The 20,301-nt window shown below is 49.4% G+C and overlaps 1 protein-coding gene across 8 annotated transcripts in view; it reads left to right on the top strand.

The window, feature by feature from the left end:
• HOPX (HOP homeobox) overlaps nt 1,573-20,301 on the top strand; it is a 39,438-nt gene continuing 20,709 nt past the window's right edge. Inside the window, exon 1 of one of the 8 annotated variants that reach the window (XM_021100430.1) lies at nt 1,573-1,796. In XM_021100430.1, coding sequence (XP_020956089.1) covers nt 1,588-1,796 — 209 coding nt within the window. In that variant the 5' untranslated portion in view covers nt 1,573-1,587. Of the gene's footprint in view, nt 1,797-14,619; nt 15,449-15,575; nt 15,713-19,063; nt 19,185-20,301 lie in introns of those variants that run through there. The other 7 variants (XM_005666683.2, XM_005666686.3, XM_021100433.1 and 4 more) reach the window with 7 other exon arrangements.

Raw genomic sequence — 20,301 nt, 5'->3', positions numbered from 1 at the left:
ATATAGACATGGTTACTGAAGACCTTCCATGACCTCAGTGGCTGCAGATCCTGGACATGTTTTGAATGTGGAGCCGACATGATAGGCTGGTAGGCTGGGAGTGGGATGTGAGGAGAGGGGACACAAGGGTGACCCCAACACTTTCACCCTGAGCAGCTAGAAAGCAGCTCACTCGTCTCCTTTAAGGTAGGAGTTTCTCTACCACGAAAGCCACCCGAGGAGTGCACTCAGGTGACATGAAGGAAGAGGCCCCATTGCCCCCCCACCCCAAGAAGCCCTTTCAAGGGAGGGAGTCCCAGGCAGGAGGTGGGCAGACTCCAGCCCAAGTGGAAAAGGGGGAGAGCCCCCCCAGCCAGTGCTCCCTGCCACTCACTGCACCCAGAGCAGAGGAGCTGTCTTCTCACTGTTATGAGCCCACCTCCCCGCTGTGACCCCCTCCCCCGCTGGTCCACCTTCTGTGGGGCTGGCTGAGCTCTGAGCCAAAAGCAAGCAAAGAGAGTGAATAGAGACTCAGAGTAATGGCTGCTCTGCGGCTCCTTCTTCCCCGATAAGGAGCAAGGTGTGCTTGGAAGTAGAAAGGGACCTGGGTTTCTGCTTCTGCTGTTTGAAAAACCTTCCTGGAGCCAGAAATGAACAAGAGAAACAAGGAAGGCGAGCATTTGGTTGTCACTTGTATGGCTCTGATCAGCTCGGTCTCTGGGCCCCGGGCCCCTCTCCAGGCCACTGAGTGAAACAGAAGAAATGAAAGGGGCTTTTCCGAGGTGCCAGGGCAGTGTGGTTCCAGCCCACACATGGAGGCCCTGTCCCTTTTATCTTCCAGAATGCACAAGTGGGGCCCATAGACCTCCCGTCCTGCTCAGGCAAACCTCACCTGCACCCCAGCTCTTCACACTCAGCCACTTTGGGCACAGCCTGGTGCTCCTGTTTCTAACGTAGTTGCTGCCCATGTAAATGTTCTAGGGGCTCAGGGTAAATCAATCCATAGAGCATCTTCAGGCGGCATCAGCCACATGCTGTGCTTCCTGAGCTCCCACGGTCCAGACCAGGAGGCACTTGGCTCACCCAGCTAGCGTCCAGGGCCCGCTGCCTCCACCTGTGATGGCCATTTAGCAAGAAGCCACCAGATCCAGGCATTTGCTCTTCCTTCACAAGCCTTGCACTCAAGTTCAGGGGATTCCGCAGGGCCTTTGCCTTCTCTGCCGAGGTAAAGCTGGATGAGGTCCCTATCGCCTCAGGCCTACGCTGCAGAGAGTGAAGTGAGGTGTTTGCCTTGCCTCCTTCTGCCCTTGACCTCTACAGGAGGGAGAACGGCCCAAGGAGGCTGGTTTGGAACAGAAACAGGCACCATCTGAGATTTTTGTGAGGATCAGGCCACTTCAGCCCAAGGCTTTTGGAAGCCGCCCAGGCTCTACAGACAAGGTCCACAGAAATCCTGGCTGAAAGCCCACTTAGATTGGCAGGCATGATGCTGAAATGGCCTCTGAAGTCCCGGGGTGGGGAATGAGCCAGACAAGGATGGGAAAGGGAGTCTCCCTGGGGAAAAAAGACGAATTCTTGGCCCAGAGGAAAGGCTCAAGAGGGTGAGAAATGGCAGGTCGCAAAGTAAAAGACACTGGTGATTTGAGGACCTGTGGGGTTTCCTGCCTCTATCGTCCAGGGCCTGAGACATGGCTGGACACACTCTGTGCCAAGGGCAGCCCTGGGGAAGGGCCCCTGGGTGTCCCTGATGGCCCATCTCAGTGCAGGGCTGAAGGACACGCAGAGCGTGGGAGCAGAGGGAAACAGGCTTCTCTACGGTATGTCCGGACAAAATCTGTGTTACTTTCTGTTAGTGATGCTTCTTCTCTGATGATCCTGTGGCACGCACTCTAGCAAGGACGGAGCTGGCCATGCCTGTCCTACATCTCAGCTCTTCTCAGTAGTGCTTGGCAGGGGACGATATGGGTGGAAAATGTGACGGCAGAAGGCGCTGGAAACATGCAGAAGGGAGCGCTGCTGGGTGGGGGGGTAGGTGGGGGTGGGGGTGAAAATAAGGCTCATGTGACTGACCGGAGACTTGCCAGGGTCCAGGCGCTATTCTGAGAGTTGTGTATGTTAGCTCATCTCATCCACAGTACAATCTAGGAGGCAGGACAATTGTTGTCCCCATTTTAATGGCTGAGGAAGTGGAGGCACAGAGGAGGTAGGTAATTTGCTCAAGGGCACACAGGTAAAGCCAGGTTTTGAATGCAGACCACCTAGCTATGGGATCTTCCATTAAGTGGGTAGGGCACATGCCCCTAGCCTATCTCCAACAGAAAATGGGTGAGACCCAGGCTAGACCACAAAGATACAGCACCACAGCTGAGAACGTCAAAATGCTTTTGGCCCCTGTATCAGTACGGATGCTTTCGCTGCGAGAAACAGAATACCTAACCACAACTAATTAACCATAAGGACATTTATTCTCTCACATAGCAATAAGTCTGTATTCAGTCCAACTTTAAAAGACAGGATCAATGCCATCTTCAAGGATCCAAACAGTTTCCATCCCTTGGCTCTGCCTTCCTGGGCATCCAAGCCATGCCCCCTCCTACTAACAAGATGTCTGCAGCAGTTCCAGACCCCACATGTCAACAGGCTTATACCCTGTGAAGCAGGCGTGCCCCGTAGGAGCCTCAGCAGATATTGGAGGTCGATTGGACGGAGCCAGGTCTCTCATCTGTGCCCTGTGCTGTGCGGGGTCTGAGCTGTAATTACAATCAGGGCTCTGTTGAAGGATGAGCTGCTCCAGCAAGTCAGAGGAGGTGGGATGAGGGCCATTGTGCCCCTGATTCAACCACCTACTTACTGTTTTTAGGTTTCACTTTTCTTTATCTCTAAGGTGTAGAGCACGAAGGACGAATCAAGGTCATGACCAGGCAGATTGCTAAATCGTCACGGATTCCACAGCAGCTCCCAGCAGGTTTCTGACCTGAGCCTGGGCTCAAGGTCTATGCAGTTCGAAACACCCACTTCCAATGCTGCCGCACGATTCTCTGAAGAGACTGTGCCAGCAGTAAAACTACCTGTCTCAGTGTCCCCAGCATGTCCTGGGCCGTGGCAGCCTAGAGTCCTCAGTTTTAGTCCTATCTGGCCTCCTCTCACCTACAGAGACTCTGTATCTGTTTCTCTCTCTCTTTCATTCTTCAATCTCAGATCTTTCTGCTCACTTAAGAGAGTGGAACCATGAGGTAGAGACGAATTGGGTCATTTCCTCTGAATACCATTTTCATAAAATACTAGAAGGAAGTTCCTTGTGGCCACCAGAGAGAAGTGCTGCTGCATCCAGCACCAGAGTGACAGGGACCGTGCCTGTTAAGAGTTCAGTGTGGCTTAGACATGGGGGAGGCACGTGTCTCTCCCATGTAGGAGCCCTGACCCAGCAGCTCAGGTGGCCCGAGGCCTCCACAGCTGGGTGTGGCAGGGCATGGTCCTCTGACCTCACAGGGCTGTCACACAAATTAAATAAGTCATCGGTACAGTGCCCAGTACATCATAAACCCCCTTGTGTGATGATGAGAGTAACAACAACTCACATCAATCGAGCTTTACCTGTGTGTCAGGCCCTGGTCAGGGCCCTTGTGTACTGTTGTTTAAGCCTCACAACATTTCTGAGAGGACGGTCATTATCCTCGTTTCACAGATGGGGACACTGGGGGATTAGTGTCTTAATAGGATTGTCTCTTTAGTTAGGGCAGAGCTGTGACTCAAAGCCAGCTCGTCTGATTTCTGAGTCTAAGAGCCTAACCACCAGCCGTACCCCCACCTTCCCCCATCCTCTTCTCCAGCCCTCTGGCTGTAAGATGTCACAGTGTACCTGGGGAGGTAGAGTGTGAATGAACACAAGCCAATTCCTCATGTACTGCAGAGGGCAAAATGCTGGGCAAGCAGCATGATCAGATGAGGAAGAGGTGCCCTTCCCGGGAGTGAGCAGCTGCAGGGCTAAGGGCTTATGATGGATGCACAGAGTGAGAGGACAGGGCCAGGGTGCCAGGCCTGGGGATGGAGTGCATAAGGGCTCGGAGGTGGAGGAGGAATAGCGTGGTTAAGGCATAACAAGGACAAATCCAGGCTAAGTTGTCGGATCCTGACAGAGGAGCCCTGAGGCACACGTTTGGGAATGAAGATTGGCATTCGGTTGAGAAGAAGCTTGAATGGTTCTAGAAAGCTGGACTGTATTCAGCAGACACTGGATAGTCATTGTAGTTGGGGTTGGGGTGGGGGGTTGGACAGTGATGTCACGAAATGGAAGTTTCTTAGGAATTAGGCGATGGTAGTGGGAGGGGTGACTTTGAAACATGGAGCCTGGGAGACTCGCTAAGGGCTCTTGGAATGATCTGGACATGAGATCATGAGAACTTGAGACGGAGTGTTAACATAAGGCATGAATGCAAGGGAATGGGTGTGAGGGCATCACTAGAGCACAGCTGAGGGCCCTGGTGACTGGAGCTGAGAGCCAGGGGATGGGAGGCATTGGGGCTGACACCAGGTTTAAGCCTGGGTGATGGGAGAACACTGGGAGAAGCAGGAGCTCTGACCTGGAAGCAGATGGGCGCTCTGTTTTCCTCCACACTCTGCATCCACTGGGCGTCTTCGTGCGCTCAACATCCGCCAGAGGTACCTGCACCAGCTGGTGGCCTTCTCTTTCTCCTCTGCTGCAAAGCACCACTTCCTCCACAGAAGGACCTAGGGCTCAGGGGACAGTATGGATTTAGGGGCAGCAAGATGGGAATTCCAACCTACTGTGTCTGTTGGCACCAGCACGTAACCATGGACATGTTCCTTCATTTCTCAGAGATTCAATTCCCTTTACACGAGGGTGATGATACCTACCTGATGGGGAATCTGGGGGCTCAGTAACACGAAGCACTTAGCCCTGTGCCTGACACGGTGTAGATGCTCAATAATAATAGCTGATGCACTGAGTATACACCAGCACTGCTCTCCCTGCTTACATACATTCACTCACTCATGCCTCAGAACAGCCCCGAGAGCCTCCAACTCGGACATGAAGAAACAAGGCACAGAGAAGACACAGGACTCACCAAGGTCACAGTGACAGTGTGAGGCTGAACCAGGGCTTGTACCCAAGCAGTCTAGCTTCAGATTCTGTACCCCCATCACTGCCCTGCCCTTAGATTAATAAGCAGAGCTACTGTTTGCACTAAAAAGAGGCCAGGGGGATGTTAAAATACAAAACCAGATGGTTAGAGAGCATGGGAGAATGGCCACAGGTCACAGCTCAGAGCTGGATCCCAGAGCAGGTGCAGGAGGGGGTGTCCCAGGGAGGGAGGAATTAAGTGGCTACGGTAGACCCACAGGAGGCTCAGGGCAGTGGCTTTAAACAATTCTTACTGAGAGATAGTGAGATAGGGGTTCACCAGCAAAACAGCAGCAGTGTATATTCAGGACTATCTCAAGTATATTAAACTCTGTGTATATGTCTGCATGCTTGTGCATGTGTGCACCGAAAATATCACAAGGGGAGCTCCCGTCATGGCACAGCGGAAACGAATCCAACTAGGAACCATGAGGTTGCAGGTTCGATCCCTGGCCTCACTCAGTGGGTTAAGGATCTGGCGTTGCCGTGAGCTGTGGTATAGGTTGCAGACATGGCTCAGATCCCACGTTGCTGTGGCTGTGGCATAGGCCAGTGGTTACAGCTCTGATTAGACCCCTAGGCTGGGAACCTCCATGTGCCGCAGGTATGGCCCTAAAGAGACAAAAAAAAAAAAAATAAGAAAGACAAATATCATATGCTATCACTTACATGAGGAATCTAATAAAAAATGACAAAAAAAAGACCTTATTTACAAAACAGAAACAGACTTAAAGATTTCAAAATCAAACTTAGGTTACCAAAGGGGAAATGTGTCAGGGGACGGATAAATCCGGAGTTTGAGATGGACATACACACACACTATAGGACAGAGAGACGTAGAAAGGACCTACTGTACAGCACAGGGAAATCTGCTCAATGCTTTGATAACCTACATGAGAAAAGAATCTGAAAAAGAATGGAAATACGTAAAACCGATTTACTTTGCTGCACACCTGAAACTAACTCATACTGTAAGTCAACCATACTCCAATAAAAAATTTTTACATGAATACATAAAGAAGCTGAGCACTAAATTTGGCTCTGAGATTCCCAGCAGCCACGTGAAATGAGAAAGAGGATGAATGTCCTAGTGGTGATTATTAAAACAGACTAAATGCTTAGATCCCTATGCTTAGAATTTAGGTGTACAGGACACAAAGATGGTGTTCCGCTATGAGAAGAAGAAGCCTCACTTTATGTTCCTACTTATAAAGAATTCCACATCCTGTGCTCTTCCACGTGAGTGTCATACAACAAAAGCAAAGCAAACCTTGCAAGATACACTTGTGTCCAGTAAAAAGCCAGTCACAGCTTTAAAGTAAATGACTAAAGAAAAAAGCAAGGGAAAGATATGGTTGGTATCTAAGAGAGGAGAACATGATTTGGGTTGGCTTTTTGCTTAGGCACCTGCCTAAGAGGAACGCGCTGGTCCGAGTGGTGTCTAAGGGGAACACGCTGGTCGAGTGGTGCCTTGAATTATACCTTAAACAAGATAATGGCCATGGAGTTCTTTCCACTCAACAATAGGACCAGCCAATTACCTGTACTTCTTCCCCACCAGAGAAATAGCTGAGAACTTTGCAAATACTAGAGGGCATTCCATTGCTTGCGAGACTTGCTGGCAAGGCAGCCTCTGAGATGCCTGGGATTCTTTCCTGCAGCACCTGCTGTGAATTAAGGATAAAGGTTTCTATTACCGTTTATCGGCCTAAGACCAGGCCAAAGTGTTTTGGGGGGCTTGTTTCTCATAGAGTCTATGATCAAAAAGATTAGTTTTCTTCGACTAGAAGGAACTCTGTCCATATCTTTTGCATTATTATCACGTGACCTGAATTTCCCAGATCTCCGCACCCAGTGAGCACCAAAGACATTGCATCGGCTGCCCATCTGCTAACTCGGGGCTTCGCATTCCAAAGGTTCCCCGTATGATTCCTGGGACTTGCCAGGGGGTGTTTCAGCAACACTAATACTGCACCTGCTCCTGGGGGACCTGCTAGGCTTCCTCCTTTTCTGCTGGGCATCTGCTAACTCCTGCCTTTCCTGCTTCCCTCCCGGAGCTGCAGAGAAAAAGGGAACGTGGGTGTTTGGCTTCTGGGAAAAGAAGAGAGGGTCGTGGTCATGGGACTCTGTCAGGCCACAGTTTTGGTCCATGGCTGGCAGACACCTGGGTCCACACCTGGTCTGCTCTGTCACCTTGTGCAGGTCACCTTGGTGCTTTTGGCCTCAATTTCCTTGACTAAATTTGGCACGAATTTTCACATCTTACCAAGACATAGTGGGAACCATTAAAATGATTAGATGGAATTTTGAAAACATCAAGCGCAACTAAATGCTAGGTCAGGAAAGCCAAAGGCTTGTGGCTTCCCTAATGAGATGGTGGGATGTGCCTGGCCTTTTTTCTTTTCACTTTAAGCATCCAAAGGAAATAAAATGTGAAATGTCTGTGTAACATTGAGAGAGAACAATCTTGAATCCCCAAAGTCCACAAATGGCTCTTTAAGCCTCCTGAAATGAATGAGGTAGCTGCATAGGTGAGACTCAGGTTAGGAAGAGGAGGAAGTCCTGAAAAACCCCATGACTGTGAAGTCACATGACCAGGGACCTTAGGAGGGAAGAAAACTTGGGAGGGAATGAAGCCATGACCAACATTTGATCTTTACATTTTAACAAAAAGGACATTTCATCCTAAAATACTGGCATTAACAGCCTTAATGAAAACCTGTAACTAAATTTATTTATTTTAAAAGATTTTAATTGTTTCCATTATAGCTGATTTACAATGTTCTGTCCATTTCTGCTGTACAGCAAAGTGACCCAGTCACACATCTATATGTATTTCTTTTCTCACATTATCTTCCATCATGTTTCATCACAACCCTTAACTACATTTAAAGAAGGGGTTTAGAAGCGACGAGAGAGTGGCAAAGGACCATGGAAAGGAGAAGGCAGATTAATACTCGAAAGTTTCAGGAGTCCCCATTGTGGCTCGGCAGTAACGAACCTGACTGGTAACCAGGAGGACATGGGTTCGATCCCTGGCCTTGCTCAGTGGGTTAGGGATCTGGCGTTGCCGTGAGCTGTGGTGTAGTCACAGACACTGCTTGGATCCTGCATTGCTGTGGCTGTGGCTGTGGAGCTGGCTGGCAACTGCAGTTCCACTTCGACCCCTACTGGGAACTTCCATATGCTGCACATATGGCCCTAAAAAAATTAAGGAAAATAAACAAAAATTAAAAAAAAATATTCGAAAGTTTTACCTGAGATTGGGCCCCCTTTTTCATTCACACTCAGAAACTTTATCAAAAGAAGCTCCTTCTTTCAAAAGAAGATCCTTTCAACCCATATTATGGGTTGAATTGTGTCCCCTAAGTTCACGTGTTGAAGTCCTTGCTGAAGTTTCCATCGTTTGAAGATTCTCTTTTCAGTCAGAACCTGGCCCTGATTCAAATGCTTCTTCCTTCATTTATGACGGGGGAGGGAGGGTAGCCTTGTGAAGCTGGTCACACTTTGAATAACCTCCAGCGCTCGGCAGCTTCCCAACAACAGCCCCCTCCTGTCATCGGCCCTGACAGAGCTCTGTCAGTTAAAGGAGGACCATTTCCCCTGGTCATTTCCTTCTGTTCAGAAAAAGGCTGGATCCCCTTCGTCACCTTCATGTTCCAAATACTCCCGGTCAGCCTGCAGCTTGTGTTCTGCAGTGCCTTTGATCAAGGACTTCTTCAATCGGGGCCTCTGAATAAGCAGTGCCCCCGCCTCTCTTTTGTTCCCCGAGTTCTTGCTCGAAGTTTCTGGTCTCCAAGACAGCCCTGCCTTCACTGCCAGGGACGAAGATGCTTGTGAGTCCATCCTGGGCTGCCAATGCCTTGCAAGGGAGTCCTTTGAAAACAGGGACTTCTTTTCCTTTTTCAGCACGGAAACAATACTGACAGGAAAACAAACGGTCCCTCAGAGCACGGCACAGAGTTAAGAATCTCTGCAGACACTGGCTGAAGGCAGCAAAGGAGTGGAAAAGAAAACCTTTATCAGCCCTTATCTGTGACTCCCAGGTGGTAGCCATTGAAAGTGACTTCGGCAAGCAGGCATAAGCTTCTGCCACTCACACTTAACCAGAGCATCACAGAGCTGGGAGCCCAGTCAACCCTGTGCCTTGGCAAGGCTGGCAAGGCTCTCTGGAGTCTGCTCCAGCATCTTCGAGTGCTGTTCTCACACCTACCCTTGGAAAAGAAAAAAACATGTGGAGAAAGGAAACAGCTACTTCTTGGAACAGAGGCAGAAAGACACTATTATTATTTTGCGGGGGAGGGGAGAGTGGCGAGCCTGCAGCATATGGAAGTTCCTAGGCCAGGGATTGAACCCACACCACAGCAGCGACTCGAGCTGCTGTAGCGACAACACTGGATCCTTAACCCATGGTCACAAGAGTGGCACAGAGAACTCCAGAAAGACATTATTTATGTCATCCAATCCTCTTTTCTTCCTGAACAGTCTTGGATGGATACCAACCCTAGTCCTCAAAGACCGTATAAGGTTGTTATAATTATCATTATCCTCTTTTCACATATGGGGAATTAAGGTTTAAAGAGGCTCAATAAACGGCTATGAAGTGAGACAACGAGGACAGGGTGATCGAAAATCCCCATCTGGGGGTTCCTGTTGTGACTCAAGCAGTAACAACCCTGATGAGTATCCATGAGGACACAGGTTCAATCCCTGGCCTCGCTCAGTGGGTTAAGGATCTGGCATGGCCATGAGCAGAGGTGTAGATCACAGATGAGGCTCGGATCTGGTGTTGCTGTGGCTGTGGTGTAGGCCGGCAGCTACAGTTCCAATTCAACACCTAGCCTGGGAACTTCCATATGCCACTGGTGCAGCCCTAAAAAGCAACGAACCAACCAACCAACCAAGCAAAAAACCTCTTATCCCTCCCTTCAGCTGATCCACATTTTTTTTTTTTTTTTTTGGTCTTTTTAGGGCTGCATCGGAGGCATATGGAAGTTCCTAGGCTGGGGTCGAATCAGAGCTGTAGCTGCCTGCCGGTCTACACCACAGTCACAGCAATGCAGGATACCAGCTGCGACTGTGACCTTACACAGCAGCTCACAGCAACATTGGATCCTTAACCCAGTAAGCGAGGTCAGGGACTGAACCTGTGTTCTCATGGACGCTAGCCAGGTTAGTTACCACGGAGGCAAAACGGGAACTCCTGATCCACAATTTTAGCCCAAATTATTTTCAGCCCTTTCTTTCCCCACTGTATCAAGCCTGCAATTTGCTTTGTTTTGTCTTTACACTCATGTTCCTTAGCTCAGTCCTCCTGGCTTCTCCCTCTCTGTCCCCAGGGGAACTCATTCAGCGAAGCCCCCGTCCTGGGCCACCGGGCTCAGGGCTGGGGGCCATGGCCGGGAGGTGTGGCACCTGCAGAGGTCAGGGCCCTGACTGGGCTGGATGCCCAGTCAAGCAAGCTTTTAGCAAAGGCTTTTATTTTTTGTTTAACTCGAGTTTCCCACCCTCTGCTTTCTAAAAGCACCCATCCCCGCAATTTCAGGTGTGGGTGTGGGACTCTGTTTCCTCGCCCTGCGGGGCAGGGGATTAGACCTGGTGGGACGTCCCAACCTCTGCGTCCTCCCCATTGTCCGAGGAGAAGCTCCGCGTCCAACCTCCTGAGAAGGTCGCCTTGCCACCTCTCCTGCAGCTCCTGGGGCAGCAGGACGTCCTGGGGCCAACGTGAAGCAGGGCATTAGCGCCTCCTGCCCCCTCCTTCCATGCTCCCTGTCACCAAGGGCCAGAGCTCCTCTGACCGTGAAGGGATTCCAGAGGAAAACAGGACTCACGCCTTCCCCTCACTGTTCCTCTGGATGAAACTGAAGGGAAGGGGAAGGAAGGGCACCCAGCTCGGGGCGGGGGCATGGCTTGAAGGCTGCAGCATCCTCGCCCCAGCTGGCAGCGGACTCAGGGCTCCAGCAGAACAGCGGCCAGGTTAGGTGAGATGATGGAATCCACACTTAGAATGAAACACCGCAGTTCACCGACGGGATGACCCAGTCGTCTCCGGGTCCTGAGCAAACTACAAAGAATGTGGAGTGGGACTGGGTCAGAACCTCCAGTACTGCTTCGCCAGGGGACTCCAGGAAGCCTCCGCCATGCGCGTGCCAGAAACACCTCCAGCCCAGGCCGCCAGCATCCTCTTCTGGTCCAGTTCTCTGCTGTCTGCTGATCCTTTTCTATGTTCCACGCTGTTCCCCCTAACCCTGCAGCCAGGCTGGGCCAGGAGGGCCCTCTGGGAGTCGGAACTTCCACACCTTCTGCAGAGACGTCTTGGGCAGAACTGTCAGCAAGGATGCTTCTCTATTCTGTGACCCCATTTGCTTCCTGAACAAGTCAGACCTGGGCCCTTGGGAAGTTTGCAGCCTTCACATTTTTCTTTAATGCCTTTGGTGGTTTTCTGTTGGCAAGGAATGACTTTTCTCTCTCTGCACCATTGCTGGATTCCACCTGGTCACCATTCCAAAGGTGTCCCCCTGCAGTTCGGTGACATCCAGCTTTGGGCAGGAGGACAGTAGCTGCCCCACTGCCCAGCTGTCACTGCCTTCTCTGTGGCACCACCAAACACCTCTCTTTGCTGAGTCACTTGGGGGCTTTAGGTTTACTCTGTGCCCACGTGTGGGCTCTGTAAAGAAGACTAAGGAAAATCTCACATCCTGCTCTAAGTTTTAGCAGTAGCTGCATTTATCGATCATATACTGCATTGTAGGCATTATGCTGAGATAATTTCCCTATACTACCTCTAGTCCTCACAGCAAACCTGTGAGAGAAGCATCATTATTCCCACTTTACAGCTGAGGAAACTGAGTCTGAGAGCAGTTACCTAACTTTCCCTGGACCACACAGCGGGTAAGTGGCAGCAGTGGGGCTTGAATCCACGTCTGCAGGATTCAGAAGCCCACACACCTCCCTCTCTACCATTCTTCCAGTCACTCAGCAAAAACTTATTTTTATCAACTCCCAGACATTGTTCTTTCCTTGTGGAGTGTGTGCCATCTAGCTCACCCCATCCTTTGTCCTAGTTCCCTGGATCTGTGACAATGGAGAAGAGAATTCCCCAAGCCACTGCAAGGAAAAGGGCTAGAAGAGCAAAGAGAAGAAAAATAATTACCTACCTGCAGGTGTTCTGTGAGAAGTTACTCTATCAACCACACAGTTCTAGTTCACACATCCCAGGGAGTAGCTGGAGCTCTCAGGCAGACAGATGAAAGCATGTGGAATTATGTTATCCTCCGAAATATAATAGACAGGAAGGGGAGCAGGAAAATGAACCTTGAACCCCCATAGCCTGTTTTGCAATCCTTTTATATTTAGTTGCAGAAGTGCACGTGATGATTCTAAGAAATCAACAGCATCATCAATCCCACTTGATGTAGGAGACAAGGAGAGGTCCATACGCTATGTGCTATTCCTTGGATATGTAGAAAATCAGTGCTCATATGAACACCGAGGATCTAAACCTATAAAAAAAAATCACTGTGACCAGCTACTTCCCTTATTTGTGGGTTGTTAAAATAGCTTTAACCTTGCTGAGAGCCAAAGCAAGCTTTTCACATTAAAGAAAAAAAAGCACACGGAAATTGAAAACTGACATTGTGAAACCCAATTTTCGTGACCTGGACTGGTGCCCAAATACTAAAGTAGTTTAGGTTATTATGGGGCTTTTTGTTGTTGTTATTCTTTTTAGGGCCACACCTGCAGCATATGGAAGTTCCCAGGCTAGGGGTCGAATTGGAGCTGTAGCCACCGCCGGCCTACACCACAGCCACAGCAACGCCGGATCCTTAACCCGCTGAGCGAGACCAGGGATTGAACCTGAGTCCTCATGGATATGAGTCAGGTTTATTACTGCTGAGCCATGAAGGGAACTCTGAGGTTATCATATTTTAAAGGATTTCTGTTGGGGGCACTTTCCCACTACCTCACTCTTAACTGAATCTTGATTTTGCTGAGACATCAAGGAAGTTGGTCTGAGGAAGGTGGATCCTTACCTTGGGTCTGTGCAATGAACCTTGATCAGTCTGGTTCATTTCCTCTTTGCAGATTATGGATTTAGCCAATGTGGTGGTCGTTTGATCCACTTCTCGGCAAGGGGACATAACTTGAAGTCTGCTAATGGCTTCTGGGTAGATTTTCCTAAAAAAGAGAGACACGAAGGAGAAAGCTCACATCCCCTCCTGCCTGTCTTTGAATGCTCTTCGTTAAGGACCCGATGTACTGAGCTACTGCTGCAACAGTATCTACCATGAAGGGAGGCAACACTGTCACTGTGAGGGCAAAAAAATGAAAGCTAAAAAAAAAGGCTGGGTTCTTGGTGACCTCATTGCACCACTGGACAACCTGAAACCACATACCTGCAGAGTTCTTAATTGATATAAAACTGCTCTATGGTTTCAGCCACTTTTAGTTTCATCTCCATGATATGTGGATAAAGAGAAACAGCTTGAAGTTAGTGTGTTATACAAGAGCCAAAGAAATGTGTCTGAAGCAAGCTGACACTCTGCTGATGTCAGACTGTCTGGCTGTTGGGTGCACAGCCGTCAAAGGAATTTAGAAACTGAGCAAATAGCACATATTTATTGAGCAAGCACCTGCTACATGCCACACCACTGGGTACTCGGCTTACAATAGTGGACAAGTCAGCAAGGTTGTTCAGGTCATGGAAGACAGATGATAAACAAACAAGAAGAGGTGAAAATGTTCTTGGGCAACTTTCACAATATGGCTTCAAATCAGTCCTGAGTATAAACCCAGACTCTGGAACCAAGTAAATCTGGATTCAGATGCTAACTTGACCATTTGCTATGACCTTGGGGAAAGTCATTTCATCTTTCTGAGTATCAGTTTCCCCATCTAATGATAAAAAACTAAATTCATAGAGTTATGTGGATTAAATAAGCAGACAAACTCTCTGTAAAGTTTTACATGGATCTTGGCACTAGATTCTAGATGATGATCATCTTTGCCATTGTCATAATAATTTGTGCCAGGCACTGTGGGGGTCAGAGATGAACAAGACAGAGACCGTGCCTTCAGGAAAGCTGGGCAGCAAGAATCCAGAGTTGGCTACAGAACAGTCCAGAGTTAGGCAATGAATTAGGCAGAAACAAAGGAATTCCACTGGTTACCAGGGCTGGGGGGAGGGCCCCCATCTCTACTTTTCTCCCACACAAGTTTTCTAGCCATTATCCCTTTCCCAAGAGGGAAAAGAATATTCTGCATGACTGCTGCTCTTTCACACAGAGCCGCTGTTCCCAAGAGAATCAAGTGAGCCTTTGCTTTGTCCAGTGAAGTGAAAGATACAGGATGTGTGTATCTGGGTGAGACTCAGCGGTCTGCGCTGTGTCCCAGCAAACACACACAGATACTCCCATAAATGACCTCACCAAACTCCACCTCCCCCTTCATCCTCTCCAACTGAGCCCATTTACTGTGGTTAGTGTTCTGCCTTTGACTGCTAACTACTGCATTGAGCTGTAAAATGCAGATAAACACCCACACGCATGCCCTCACTGCGGGAACATTTCCTCTGAGGGTCACACAAACCCCTGCACAGCCCCTGGGGATGCATCTTCCCACAGCCTGGCTCACTCACCGGCTTTTCATCTGAGCTCTTGTGGGGATCCTGCAACTCTCAAATGGGAATTCCATGAACAAGGGAGGGGGAGGCAACCGGGATGAGAGTCCAGATGCAGAGAAATGAAAATAACTTTCCAAGGGGACCTAGAATTGTTATCATCCCAGCCCGAACCTCCCTCAGATCTGTTACTTGTACATTCTGCGCCTGAAGAAAAGCAACTTTTTCAATGATTGGGCCGTTGTCCAGGTTCTTAGCTTGGCATCCAGCCCACAAAGCTGCAAAACCGACCTCATCAAATCTATGCTTTGAAATGAGGCAACGTCAAACTAGAAGCCCATTCAAAATAAGGAGCCTGGTGCAAGGGTCCAGGGTCCTGCCCTTCTTCCTACTTCTCCCAGCCGCACCTCTCTCATCAGATCTTGGTGGAAAGTCTTCCTTGGCTCAGAAGGAGATCAGGGACAAGAAGGCAGTGCCCAGAAACTTCTCTGAGACTCTCAGAAGTTGCCGCCTGAATACCAAACCTGAATAACCAGGAGAGATGGAACGTCCCAGGGTTCTCCTCCTGCCCACGCTGCAGGTTTTTCAGGTCTCTGCTTGAGCGTGCTCTCACAGGCGTAAATAAACGTGCTCTCCACAGCTATTTAAGCAGGGTGGCATCAGCCAGCTCAGCTTCCAAATCCTGGGCTTGCGTTTGCCACTTCCACGTAAGTAACTTGCGGAGGTTTGCCTGTCGTTGAGAGTAGTGAATCTGTGTGGGGACTGTGAAGTGCTGTCGTTACCACGTTTGCTGTTCTGATGGGGAAGGTCCAGGTGAAATAGAGAAAGTGGAGAGCTGGCCCCAAGCAGGGAGTCAGAGAACACTGAGGGATGTGAGACACCAGACGCTTGCAGACTTGAACCTGCGTGGGGGTGGGGTCGAGGCGGATTTGGAGCCCGTGGGGAGTTCGTGTTTGCCTTTTGGCCAGCAGGTGAGATGTCTTTCTTGCTCTCTCCTAGCTCTGAAACCAGCATTTATATGACTCTGCCGGATGCATATGAATTTCTATTATTTAGAAGCTGATATTGCTATTCTACACCTTAGTCTAAAATCAGACATAGTATCATTTAAAAATATTTTTTGACCCAAAAGGAGTCAAAACTCCCAAAAGGGGAAGTGTCTCTGGATTGAGTGAGGGTGGCTCTACTGTGAATTTGCAGCGCTGTTTGTTGTTACTTCTGGTTCTCATAATGCTGATCAGTGATAACAATGAAAACATTGATCTGGTTTAAGAGGAAAAGGAATCCTGTGTTCTGGGGTTTTGAGGAAAGGTAGGTTTGTGGTATTTGAGTACCTGATATCCAGGTAAATTGTTAAGTAAAATGGAATAAGAATCATTGAACTAAAAGGCACAACACACCACATAGCTTAGGTGAGAAGGTCTTAAAGAGAAGAGGAATGCAAAAAATTCTTAGGGGTAGCACTGCTGCTGGACAGGGCCCTGGAGTGGATTTATTTAGTGAGTAGGGTTGAGAATAACCAGAGCTCAGATACCAAAGCAAAGGTGCTGGGAATTCGGAGGGGAGGTGGTGGGGAGCAGATAGGGGAGAGTTTGTAATTAGACGTCATAGTCATAAAATGCATGTGGGAATATGATAAGGAATAAAGCATGATGTTAACTCCATAGTTCCTCCCTTTGGATCAAGAACCTGGTGATTCAGAATCTGGGGAAACCCAGGAACTTTCCCAGGTAGTTCCCCCACCCTCTGCCCCCGGTGCGTATCTTGAAACTCATTTTCTGGACCCCTAGAAGTTCACGACTTTAAATGAAGATTTCTGGTTTAAGCGAATGCATTATTTTTGAACTGGGCTGAAGCTGTGGACAAGGAAGTAGTGAGGATCATTAACATGGCAGGTGCTTCTTGGCCCCCAAACTAAAGCCCAGTTGTAAGGTCGTAAAGGTCCCATTGCCATCAAGCAAATAATGATTAAGGGGCTTCTCTGAGCAAAGGTAAGCTGGGGGCTAGAGGAAGAGAAAAGAAACGAAAGGTGGCTCTTGTGCTTAAAGAGCTTGAAACCTAAAATACAAGGACAGGAGTTCCCGTCCTGGCTCAGTGGTTAACCAATCCGACTAAAAACCATGAGGTTGCAGGTTTCTCAGTGGGTTAAGGACCTGGCGTTGCCGTGAGCTGTGGTGTAGGTCGCAGACGCGGCTCGGATCCCAAGTTGCTGTGGCTCTGGCGTAGGCTCGCGGCTACAGCTCTGCTTCGACCCCTAGCATGGGAACCTCCATATGCCGCGGGAACGGCCCAAGAAATGGGAAAAAAAAAAAAAAAAAGACCAAAAATAAAATACAAGGACATAAGTAATAAGAAGCAGGCAAAAAAATAGTATGGACTGTGTACTGGAGGTGTAACATGACAGACAACGTGCATGATGATAGCAACAGAAAGCAGGTCAGCTGGAAAGGGGAGCTGGAGCTGGGCAAGGGGTTATGGGGACCAGGAGGTTCTTGGGGTGAGGAGTCCATTCAGTATCGTGATTGCATAACCGTATCTCATATGTGAAAATTTATCAGACTGTACAACTTAAACAAGTGCAGTATTAGATGCCAATTAGATTCAATAAAGAGCAACACTTTAACAATCTTTCTTTTTTCTGCAATGATTAAAAGCATGTCTAAGAGTCAGCCTATGCACACACTGACAATGACCAATGAGTATACATGGAAAATAATTAATTCAGTAAATAAAGTGTAGCACCAGACCATGGGATGGGGAGGGCCCAGAGATGATTGAACTCAGCAGGTGCACACCTGAGAACTGTTTTTAAAAACAGCAGGGTCTGAGCCCCACCGGCACCAGCTGGACCTCAGCCCCTCGTTGAGCACGGGATGTCTAAGCTCCCTGGGAACCCAAAGCCAGGCCCCTGGCCTGACGCCTGAGAATAGGGAGGCTCAGGGAGAGGAGAGGGTCTGCCCTTGACCACACGAGCCCAACCCCATGTCCGAGGGCCCAGGAAGGACAGCCACCGGACCGCAGAGGACGGGGATACCCCAGAACACCGCTTCTGGGTCCTCCACACCCTGCTTCCACCTCTGGCTAGCATAGGGGGCCCGGCACATTTTGAGCCGATTCTTAGAGCCCAGATGCGCTCCTGGAGGCAGGTGAGAGAAATCAGAGCCTCAGAGGTGCGTTCTTGTAAGGATTGTGCTAACGTGGGAGAAGGGAAGTTTAGAAACCAAAGCTGTCTTTTGTTCCCTACATAATATCCGGTCTAAGTCCCCAGGATTATAATGACTGAAAAGGATCGCGGCGGCCGCACCAGGCCCCTGCGCTGGGGGACGGCCAGGTCGCCCTGTTGGGAGCCTCCGTAGCTCCCAGCACCGGGATGAGCCTATCTGGCTCCACTGGGTCTTTTCATTGTGGTCCCGGGGGCGCCCCGGCAGAGGCACACTGGAGTGCAGTTTGCCTTTGTGGCTTCTGCTCTTCCTGTCTGCCCCTCACCTTGGCACCTGTGACCGAGCAGGGGTGGCACCGGGCTGCCCACGGGCCAGCTGGCCATGTGCCAGGTGGCTCCCATCTCTTCACCAAGCCCCACAATTTCAGGGTCTCGTCCCCTTAGGGCTTTGCTTACCCAGCTCTGGAAAAGTACTTAAAGTTATAATGTTAATAGACAATAATTGTTTAATGAGCTATGCTCCTCCCTGGAATATTAAATAGGTCCTGTAAGATAACATATCTGGGAGCTCTTTGAAATGTTATATAAATATAATTACCATCTGAGGTAATCAGCAGAATCAAAGTTTTAGATAAAATTGATAATCTCTACTGCTCAGGCTCCCAAGCAACTGACTGGGGGAAAATATACCAAGATTAGGAATTTTCAGTAGAAGTTCTCAAGTCACATTCCACAGGGAACTTCCTAGGTGGTGGGCCCTGAAAGATTTCTTTTTCTGAATCTGTCTATTCTTTGTTAATGCATTCGTCCTCCTCAGAGGTGACTACATTTTATCCATCTTCCTGAGAAATGGAAAGTCGCCGCAAGGTCACCTTGGTAGAGGTTAAAAGTCAATAAATTCTGCTTCCAGGGCTTTTTAAATATCACCAGCTTCCTTCTCCAGAGCAGAAGGATGGCCCCGGCAGAGCAACCTTAGTGACAAGGGTTCTCCTTCCTTGGGGACCCAGCCCTGCAGCCTGGACCAAAAGCCCCTTAATTCCTGAGACTCTAGGCCCTTGACAGCCGTTTCTCCCAGAGCTGGGACTGCTGCAGCCCTGGTTGGCAAGTGGCACCTGGTCGGTCCCGCCTCTGAACAGGGGCGTGGTCAGGGCCACGATCAGGGGGCGTGACCGCGGCGGGCACATCCTCCCTCTGGGGAAGCGAGTCCGCCCACTGCTGCCGCTGCTGGAGTCAGAAGGCACGGAGTCCTGACAGGTGAGAGCAGCGGCGGCGGCGAGAAAGGGGTGAGCACTGTCTGAGCCCTGGGGGTGGAAGGGATTAAGCTGTTGGCATCAGGGCGGCACCCAACACTGGTTGGATGCTACTGCTTGGAAGCCAAATGTTTCTTCTTCTTGCCATTTAGAATTCTACCAAAAAAATTTTTTTTAATGAGTGACAGGTTTGTAGGGCTAATGAAATAGGTTTGTATAACAGTGACAGAATTTCTGCCTCCTTTGAATGACTTTTCTTCAAAATTTCCCCCTCGTCTTTGTCTCCAAATTCTCTCGGTGTGGAATGGCTTAGTTCACGTGGACTTTTTTAAGGCTGTGTCATGACCTAACTCGGATTAACTTTTGGATGTTGCTGATGGCCTCCTCCAGCTTTAAACAATTCAGGTGAGGGGGTGGTGAGCAGAGATGTGCGGTGATGAAATTGTTAGAAGGCAGCCCATGGCCCAGAGTGTTTTATGAAGGACTAACCTTCCCATTAAAAACCAGCCCTGGAGGATCCAGAGGCAGGCCTTGGCCCACACCAATCCTGTCCACAGGCCTTGGGCCAGTGGAGAACAGGCTTGAGGCTACAAATCAAAGGGACTGTCCTGACACAGGGGCCACCTGCATCCACTCTTTTCCTGGTCCTGGTTCCCTCGGCCACCCCTGCCTTTCAGTGACCTTGATGTGGATTTGGTTCCAGTGCTGTTGATTTTGAACACAGGTGGGGTTTGGAGTGTATGAGCAACTGACCAAGCAGGTACAGGTCAGGCTGTCCTTTTTATTTGCTGGGAAAGCACCTTCATTAATCTTTAGGTGATTGGGTGAACACTCTCCCACAGAACTCCAGTATAGACAGGTCTACACTGCAGTGTAGATAGTCTAGCCTGGGAAGCAGATTATAGTCAGGAACCCTGTCCTACTAATTCAACTCGGATGGAATTTTAAAGCAGGAGGGGAAAGCCTGAAATATCAGTTGCCCCGTGGATGATTCGCAGTGCATCCTTTCATTCTCAGAAATACCTGGTCTTGAGCAACAAGCTATGTGGTCACTGGTATTTGAAGAGACTCAGGTGAGCTGCCCTGTATCTCAGGGTTTGTTGGTTGAGCTGACCCTGGACCCCGGGCTGCCCACGCCTCCTTCTGGCCT

This window comes from Sus scrofa, chromosome 8 (genome assembly GCF_000003025.6).
Source record: "Sus scrofa isolate TJ Tabasco breed Duroc chromosome 8, Sscrofa11.1, whole genome shotgun sequence".
Lineage (NCBI taxonomy): Eukaryota > Metazoa > Chordata > Mammalia > Artiodactyla > Suidae > Sus > Sus scrofa.
Note: the sequence above shows the minus strand (reverse complement) of the source record. Positions and strands in the feature narration are given on the sequence as shown.